General features: G+C 36.7%; 1 protein-coding gene across 2 annotated transcripts in view; it reads right to left on the minus strand.

Moving 5' to 3' along the window:
* The window catches only part of INO80 (INO80 complex ATPase subunit), a 125,679-nt gene that overhangs the window by 62,858 nt on the left and 53,024 nt on the right, over nucleotides 1-9,797 (minus strand). For both annotated transcript variants that reach the window (XM_069105765.1, XM_069105766.1), the window contains exons 15-21: nucleotides 7,201-7,260; nucleotides 6,256-6,398; nucleotides 3,327-3,411; nucleotides 2,792-2,909; nucleotides 2,159-2,244; nucleotides 649-816; nucleotides 160-293 (exon numbers count right to left, since the gene is read on the minus strand). In XM_069105765.1, the coding sequence (XP_068961866.1) occupies nucleotides 160-293; nucleotides 649-816; nucleotides 2,159-2,244; nucleotides 2,792-2,909; nucleotides 3,327-3,411; nucleotides 6,256-6,398; nucleotides 7,201-7,260 (794 nt within the window). The remainder of the gene's footprint in view (nucleotides 1-159; nucleotides 294-648; nucleotides 817-2,158; nucleotides 2,245-2,791; nucleotides 2,910-3,326; nucleotides 3,412-6,255; nucleotides 6,399-7,200; nucleotides 7,261-9,797) is intronic.

The raw sequence follows: 9,797 nt of genomic DNA on the forward strand, positions 1-9,797 counted from the left end.
CACACACACACACACACACACACACACACACACACACACACACACACGTTTCATGGGCACACCCTAATCTAAAAGAATTATAACATACAACTCAAATCCTAGAAAGGCAGAATCCGATTTCTGTAATGGTAGGCAAACAAGAGGTTGATATTTGCTGACCTGTCCCGTGAATGATTAAAGACCCTGATCTGTCCATGACGATAAATAAACTTGGAAATCTGGTATGGCTTTAGAGTGATATGAAATGGGGACCATGTCTCTTGCCGTTCAAAGAGCTCTGGATGATTGCACACCTAAAAAAAGAAATCAGTCAAAAAAACAGCCAAATAACGAAGTTGCCACATTATGCTGAAAACAACCATTCAGGTAAACAGGAAAAGGAAAACTTCAATGTTTAGCATCTCCCATTTATATTCACCACTTTCCCCTATTCTCTCTTCTTTGATCAATGAAATATTTGTGGTAAACATGAGGCCTTCCATTTACACTAGAATTAACGTGCTACTCAATCTCCAAAGACACCTCACAAGACTTCAGAGTGTTCTACAAATCTTAAAGCTCTGTTAATATAAAGTATTATGAGGTTTGGTGTAAGATTAGCTGGTATAGCTCTGGGGGTGGTGGGGCCAAGTATTAGGCAGGCCTTACCTTCCTGAATTGCATGACCAGATTCATGAGGCTACTGGTGGTATTCTGTGCTTGCTGGGTGGAGCCCATCGAGGACTGCAACAGATCCTCAATGGAAATTTTGTTCTTTAGTGCCTGATATAGCAGTTTCTGTCTACTTGTCAGTTGGCAATACATCCAAATCTCAATCTGAAAAAGAGCAAGAAAATTGATAAGTAGACATACAATGTTTCTTCTCTTTTTTTTTTTTTTTTTTTTTTGGGAGGTGGGGTTAAATGACTTGGTCAAGGTCACATGGCTAGTTGTGTGTGTGTGTGTGTGTGTGTGTGTGTGTGTTGAGTGTCTGAGGCCAGATTTGAACTAAGGTGCTCCCGACTCCAGGGCTGGTGCTCTATTTACTGTGCCACCTAGCCACCCCATACACTGTTTCTTAAAAGATCAATAGCAGAATAAATTTTCACATATACTTAAACCAGAATATGCCATAAAGAAATAAATACTCAACATGAAGAGACCACAATTCTAACTTTGTGATTTAGGATGCTAGAAAGAGTTGTTTGTTTTTTCTAAGTTAACAGCACTAATATTAAAACTACTTTCTTTTATTTCAATGTCCTATCTTCTCAAAATTCATTAGTACTTGGGTAAGGAAGATCTAGAAGAAGGACAAACAATTTGGCACAAATTGTCACTGATTACTGATGTAATGACAATCCATTTAGTATGAGATATTTTATTCATGGATTTTACCTAGTTAACTTCTATTTTCTTCACTCAGCTTAATTTGTTTATGGATGCTGTGGCTTATCAGTCATGAGAAAGCACAAATGGCCACAATAATCAATGAGAACTGGAAGGGAAAGGTCACTTTCTACTTCTTTCCTCTGGAATAAAGGATCCTTGCTATCACCATCAAACAAAAGCATCAGTTAACAAATGTTTAGTAATCATCTACTGTGCTCAGGGTAGGGGGAGATAAGTATTTATTATTTGCCACAACCTGTGCTAAGCACTTTATAAATATTATCTCATTTAATCTTTATAACAAAACAGGTGTGTGTGTGTGTGTGTGTGTGTGTGTGTAGGTGCTGTTACCATTCTCATTTTACAGTTGGGGAAACTGAGGCACACTGAGGTTAAGTCACTTGCCCAGGGTTCCATAGCTAGCAAATGTCTAGAGTCTGGATCTGAACTCAGTCTACCTAAGCTGCCTAAGCTGCCTGCTAGTACAGGTATTTTACTAGGTGCAAATATGAAAGAGTAATACAACCCCAACTTTCAAGGAACTTGCATTCTAATATGGAAACAACAAATACTCATATATAAGTATATATAGGATAAATATGAAGAGAATGAAGAGAAAGAAAGAAGATAAATAAGGACAAAGTGAGTCTGAAGGTAATTACTCAATCGCACTCCCTTCATCCAGGAAAAGAGAAATTTGTGGGAGTTAGCCAGGAAATGAAAACAAACCACAAAGGGCAGGGCAGAAGAAGAGGGACAAGGGCATGCGAAAATGTTTTCTCCTTACCTTGTCTGACAACTCATTTTCTACATCCTTTTTGATTCTCCTCAACATAAATGGCTTCAAGATCATGTGTAACCGAGACAATTGATCTGAAACGACAGATCATACCCCCAACAGCAGACAATTTTCAGTTAAAACAAAGAGCCCAAAACACAAGGATGCTCCATTCACTGCCTGACCTAGTATTCATACACTGCTTGCCTGCAGACCAAGAATTCACTGTAAAAGATTTCAACTAAGAACACAACTTTTGTACTGTCTCTTATTGATGTGGTCATATTCAGCAATGGTCTCCCCTGGGGAAAAAAAGACTTTTTAAGTCTTAGTCACACACACACACAGACACACAAACACCCCTCTTCTCTACTCTGTTCAATCCTCTAAATGGGCTGTCAAAGAAAATATACTATACTGTTCAAAAAGATACCACCTTTGACCTTAATATTACGTATTTAAGACACATGATAATTAACACATGGAGAAAAATAAACAAAAAATCATTACAGTTCTTCTATTATGCTGAGATAAAAAGGACTCTTTACAATGACTCAATTTAAAGGAGAAAAAAACACAAGTATGAGGTTCCTCATATAAGTTGATTAAGAAGAAATGAGAAGATTCACAATGATAACTTACTCTCATCAATGGCAGATTTGTTCTCAGCATGGCTCTCAATGTCCTTGGAAAACCACTCATTGAATTCTTCATGGGAATCAAATAATGTTGGCATGATGAAATGCAGCAGAGCCCAAAGCTAGGAGTAAAATGAAGGAAAAATGACTATCAACAAAGAGAAAGGTGCTTTTTAACCAAACATCTCCAGATCTGTTAAGTATCAATTGGTACCATGTGGATAGTTCCCATTCTTAATCTCACTACGGACCACAGGCTTTCCAAGTGTGCTTCCCTCTCTGAGGACAAGTTACATGGAGTTACCTGCACTAGAGAACATTTCCAGGTTTAAAAAAAATATTAGTTTTTGCTCACTTCTGATTTATTGTAGAAAGGGATCAATTTCCTTTTATGAAAAAGGTTAACTCTTAAGTGTCTAGATGTCTTTAACTTGAGACTACAGGGTAAAGACACTACAAGAAGGCAGTGGGCACATCTTACAATGTCTGGATGCTGCACTGATGGATGCAGACATTTCCATTCCCTGCCCAGTGCCCACCTCAGCCATAGTGTTCTGAATAGGGGTCCCTGTGAGCAGAAGACGATTTCGACATTGGAACTGCAAGAGGATCTTCCACCGAACACTGCCAAAGAGAAAAGCAGAAACTTAAGTTAGTGCAGAGTCTATTTTCTAATTCTTTACTGAAACCTGCACAATAAATTTCAGTGTGTAATTCTACTGAAGTATCAAAACATCAAAAAAAGCATGTGAATATACTCTTCTGATCAGTTTTCGTCTTTGAATTGTCTCTAAAGTACTGAAAATGCATTTTCCCCAGATTCTTTCTTTTCAGAGATGGGGAACTAGGAATGTGTGACATAGAATATATTGTCATACTTGGATGACACATAAGTTAGTTTTGCTCAACTCCTTCCTGACTTCCTCCGCTCCCTAAAACCCACAAAATTTCTTTTTAAAGTATTTGTTATAGGGGCTGGCTGGTTGTCTGGGTGAGGGACTAGGAAGGGATATCAGGGAAATGAGCTGATATAAAAACAAAAGATGCCAATAAAATTACTGCTTGACAAAAGAAAACCACAAAGGAATCAACAATTCTGACACAACACTTGGATCCTAGGATAAGAAAAAACTTAGGGCTTTCCTAGGAAGAAAAATTATGCCTATGAATGAATGTTAAATGGAATTTTTCTGCACATTTCTTCCATGAGACACTTTCTGTCAGGCTTATCGAATACACGACAGTATGTATGTATCTGTGGTAGGTAGGGGTTCAAATTGAGGTTTGAAGTGTTTCCAACATACGTCTGTGGAAAAGAGTTTAAAAAAAGTAATGTTTTGATAATTTTAATGAGTAGAACCTCAAGAATGTTCAAAAAATGTGCTTCTGTTTATGAGTGTGGGTAAACATTTTTTTCCAAGTGGTTATTTATCTTTTTATTTTTCTTTGTCAGAACCATTCAAACGATTTGAATGCTTTTCATTAGGGATTGAGTTTTGCCCTTGACTAAGCTTTTAAATTTTATATTTTTTGTAAATTCCTTGCCAGTCTATTATATTTCTTTTGATCTTGACCTATATGGTCTTTTTTACTATAAACAAAATTTTTATTTTTATTTTTTTTGGAGGGGGAAGGCAAGGCAATTGGGGCTAACTGACTTGCTCAAGGTTACACAGTCAGTTAAGTGTCAAGTGTCTGAGGCCACATTTGAACTTAGGTCTTCCTGACTTCAGGGATGGTGCTCTATTTACTGTGCCACCTAGCTGCCCCCAAAATTTTAATTTTTATGTAATTGAGAGAATTATGGTATAGAAAGGATAGAGTTGGTCTCAAAACCAGAAAAACTAATGCTCAAGCCTCAACTCTGATACATAATATGTGCCCACAGGCAAGTAATTTTACTCCCCAGTGCTCCAGGAGGGGCATCAAACTCAAATAGAAATAGGGAAGGATTCTTGTAGGCTACATATTAATATAGTTTTAAAACATACTATAACCTATGTATTGCTGTATTTTTATTTATTTTGTTACAATTTTCCAATTACATTTCAATCTGCTTCAAGCCATTCTTGGGACTGTTGAGGTTCTGTTTCTGACAACTTTGTTCTAGCCAACTCTTTTAAATCTACCTGCATTGGTAGAGAGCATCACTTCTCCATGAAATCATAGGTATAGTCCATATCCTCTAAATAAGTACATATCACCTTGTTCCTAAACATCTATTTGTTTAATAAAAACTTATTTCTGCATTTGTAACTGAAAGATTCTAGTTTTTTCGAACTTTTTACCACCGTTCTTACTGGTTTCCATAAGTTTACTAAACAGTGTGAGATGAGGCTCTAGGTGTATTTTTAGGGTACCTTTTGAAATTTACTAAACTGTAGACACAATTAATGGGATGGGAGGGTGACAGATTACCCTTTTTGGCCAAAATGGTAACTTATTTTTATTTTTCTTTCCTAAGTGACTTTCTTAAAGGTTTTATTGGTTCCTCTTGTCTTTCCATCAGTTGCTACAATTCCCAGACTGCACTATTTATTGTGACAAAAAGAGATATTTAAGTAAAAATAGCCAATATATTGACTATATCTGATAATGCTAACAATACCCAATCATTTTAGACCTCTATATCTATGTCTTGAGGATAAGAAAGGCTTCACTTCTATTGTTGGGGAATCTTTCAGATACTCAGTTCTACATGTGGTATTTCCACTTACTAATTTATTTTTCCAAAGGGAAAGACCAATACGATAATCCTCTGAAAAGGCAAATTACCTTTTCAATTGATTCAAGAAGTTTTATTAAATGTATAAAACTGTAAACATAGAGTACTCAAGAAAGCACTATAGATTTTTTAAGAACTAATTATAAAAAGTCACACCTATGATACACAATAGGAACCTCTGAACTGCCATTAATCCAAGCCCTTATTTGCTATCTGGTTTTGGACCTTAGAGGTAAATGACTACTGTGGTAACACTGCATCTTAAACATTAGTTTCTTTCAAAACACACAGAAAAACAACTTGTGTTATTTAGCACCCTTAGACAGTCTTCTGGGAACAGAAGTTTTTTTCCTGTATACAACACAGGATTTTATTAGATTTTTCATCCCACTCTAGTGCTTTTGTCAATTGCAGTCTAACAAACAATCCTAAAGATAAAGCAGAAAAGAGATTTCCTGCGTAGAAAGCAGCTCTCCCTGAGCACTACTATTTGAGAACAAACAGAACTAACTGTTAAAATTAGACAGAAAATATATAATAGGGAGGAAGAATTCATGAAAAATCCAGTATCAGTATGCCATATTCCATGCTAAGTACCATGTTAAGTATAATTACTCTTTAGACAGGTACAAGGCTAACACAAAGATCATGAAAAAGCATATTCTGAAAGCACTCAGATCTGGTTTTTTGATTTGTGTCTAAGCACCTCCCCACAAAGGCTGAGTTTTTACCCCTCATGTTACCTGGAACTACTCTTGAGAGCTTGGGCCTCATCTAATACCATGTACTGCCATTTCACACGCTGGAAGTACTTCACATCCTGAACCACCAGCTGGTAGCTGGTGATCACCACATGGAAAGGAGCATCCTGAGTGTAGAGTGTCTTCTGCAAACACAAAAGGGAAAGGATAAAAAGACATATGACAATCCATAAAATGGGATGTCATTGTGCTTGGGGGCTGAACTATCTTCATGGCAACAAAGTCAGTGAAGAACTTTTAGGAAGGAGTAGAGACATAGAGGGAAAAGCATCACTCTGGGAGTCCAACTCTCCCATTACAAGTAGGGCAACATGGAATAAAAGAAATGAGATTTAATTGCTTTAAAAGTAGTCACCACTATAGCTGGAAATTGAGGCATTCAACTCAATTCTAATGAAAAAGAAAGGTTGGGGTGGCCAGGTAGCACAGCGAGTAAGAGCACCGGCTCCAGTGTTGAGAGGACCTGGAGATCGAACCCCGGGCTCAGACACTTAGCACCCACCCAGAAACACCTGGCTGTGTAACCTTGAGCAAGTTACTTAACCCCAATTGCTTATGGGCGGCCAGGTGGCTCAGTGAGTAAGAGCATCCGGCTCCAGTGTCGGGATGACCTGGATAAAATCCGGGCTCGGATACTCAGCACCACACACAGAAATAAATGGCCATGTAACTTTGAGCAAGTTACTTAACCCCGATTGCTTTAAAAAAAAAAAAAAGAAAAAGAAAGGTTTCTGCTTAATCTTATCCAAACTGCTACTGTGCCTAGTTAATCCCTCTAAGATCAAAAGCATGGAAGAAAAGGAAGGAAAGTAAAACTCTTTTTATTGAATGCTTAAAATTGTACATTCAGATTTTAAACATTATATGTAATTTTTTGAATGGGTATTGGAGCTAGTACATGCATAGTGAGGGTAAGGTAATTGTTACCTGACTCCAGAATTTCCTGATGACTTTTCTATCATGAGGATTACCCCAATATGGCAGCACCTGCAACGTCATTAATGCTATTATTTTTTCCAATAATATTATAGCCATGGTTATTGGTTATCTTCTTCTTCAGAATAAGGAATAAGCCAATAGGATTAATGTGAACCACTCCATAAATCCAGTACTTTTAGATGATCACTTTTACATGCAGAGTCCACATCTAAGCATATTTTATGTAGGGTACCAAGGACTTTTTTGGCTTTGATAAACAACAAGAAAAAGTTTAAGCAGACGAACTAGAGAAATCTGAACACAGAATGTAAGACATTCTCATTCCTAAGTCATTCAGGTCAGTAAAGAGGCGGAGACCCAGAACAATGTCAAGAATAATACTAAACTTACATAGTATAATACTCCCATCTACTGGACAGTAGAGGAACATCTGAAAGCTCTTGAGTAGTGTAGATATTTTTAAAAGACTTATATAACACTTACTATTTATAATATGCTAAGTACCATATAAAATAAAAAACCAGATTCTGCATTCTAGGAGCTGAAATTCTAACAAAAGCATCATTAACATCTGTATCATATGTAGCTAATATGTTGTGGAATTTATATAATTTACACCTCAGGCACTAATATACCCTGCCAAAAATAAATAAACATTTTCTGTTTATGAAAACCAAAGTTTTCTGGAAAACTTTAGCTTTGAAGTTCAAAAGTCAGAACAAACAAAAAAATGACTCTTGGAACACCCCAGTTACTTTTCCTTTCCTTAACATAATTCAATGAAACTATGATTTCAATGATGTAGTTACGCATACAATTCGGCAGACTGCAACCCATGAATGCCAGGTCACTTCCTGGCTATTTCCAAATCATGCTGCTTGCACGCAAGGCCACTATCTCTATCTCCCTCCCTTAGAGGGACCTGTGAATTCTGACATCAAAACCGACCTGGATTCTCAATTACATTGCCAAGAATTGGACTTCCATGTCACTTCCTGGACATTTCAAACCATGTTACTGTGTCCAAGACCCTATGCTATTCTACCTTCTACCTCTCCTTTATGTGTTGACCTCTTTTATTAGAATACAAGTACTTTGAAAGCCAGAGACTATCTTGCTTCCTTATATTTGTATTCCTACCACTTATAACAGTACCTGGAACACAGAACACTTAAATGTTTTATTACTCATTCATGTTGGCTTCAGCTTGTGTACCTTGTCCAGGCTCTCCTGTAAATAGTCTACATGGGGCCCACCAAATGTGTTAGGGTCTTTTAAGGATTTTTGAGGCTGTTTTGACAGCAATAGAATAAATGGGATGTCCACTGATTACTGCTTGACCTTACTATGTGAAGAGACACCTTTTTTCTGGTTGCACATTTCTTTGATATTTTAAATGGCTTCTCATGTACATTTCCTCACTGGTTAATATGCTGCCACGTACTCATGCCCCCCATCTATCTCTTCATTCAATACCATCTGAATGCTCTAAAAATCGAAATATTTAGAGATTATGTTATTTCATGACTAACAGCCATATAATATCAATGGTGGAACATTTGTTTGAGGGAAAACAAATTTCCCTTTATTTTATGGGAAAGCTAGGGATAAGACAACTTCCCAATGCTTCCTCAGGCCCTTCTCTTGTTCCCAGTCAATTCTCTGTCCATCCAGCTCACTGTCCATCTATATTGTCCATTTAAATACTGATGGACTTGCTCTATGGGCTATTTAACCAACTACTTGTCATAGTTTGGATAATAAATATTCATCATTCCCTTGTTTTTTTCTCTCTGCATGGATAGGTGTAATTCTTTTTGTGTGAATATGGATCACATTTAGGAGGATTTATAACAGGGCAGACCAGTACAAAACCAGCACAATGTGATAAACAAAGGACAACATCTGGAAGACCTGAACATCTAATTCTTCTCTTTACTTATCCTCCATGATAGTATCAAACAATTTGATGATTGCCACTGGTCTGGTACAACTAGGTTACTTTACTTTGCACCTCTTTTATTAATTCCTTTGATATTCTTGACCTTTTGTTCTTTCAAATGAATTTTGTTATTATTTTTTCTAGCTCTACAATTTTTTTGGTAATTGGATTGGTATGGCACTGAATAATTAATGCAGGTAGAATTGTCATTTTTATTATATTAGCTCAGTCTACCCATGAACAATTGATATTTTTCCATTTAGATCTGACTTTAGTTGTGTGAAAAGTGTTTTGTAATTGTATTAATATTGTTCCTGGGTTTGTCCTGGCATAGTATAAAACAATTTGGTAAGCACATGTCTATGTTTTATGTATCATAAAGTTACCACTGTTGCTACATATTTCAAGGAATCTTAAAAACATTTTAACAATGAATGGGAGATATACTAACAAAATATAGCTGTTAATGGCAGCTATTTTTTCACTATTATATCAAATGAGCTGTTATAAAAAGTTTTCAACGAAAAATTGAGAGGAATCTTGTACTCTCTATAGGAGTGGGGAACCTGAAGCCTTGAGGCCACATGTGTACCTCTAGATCCTCAAGTGTGGCCCTCTAAATGAATCCAAACTTCACAGAACA

Source organism: Petaurus breviceps, unplaced genomic scaffold, assembly GCF_028583685.1.
Source record: "Petaurus breviceps papuanus isolate PSGF00001 unplaced genomic scaffold, PetGlider_PUasm1.0 77, whole genome shotgun sequence".
Classification (NCBI taxonomy): domain Eukaryota; kingdom Metazoa; phylum Chordata; class Mammalia; order Diprotodontia; family Petauridae; genus Petaurus; species Petaurus breviceps.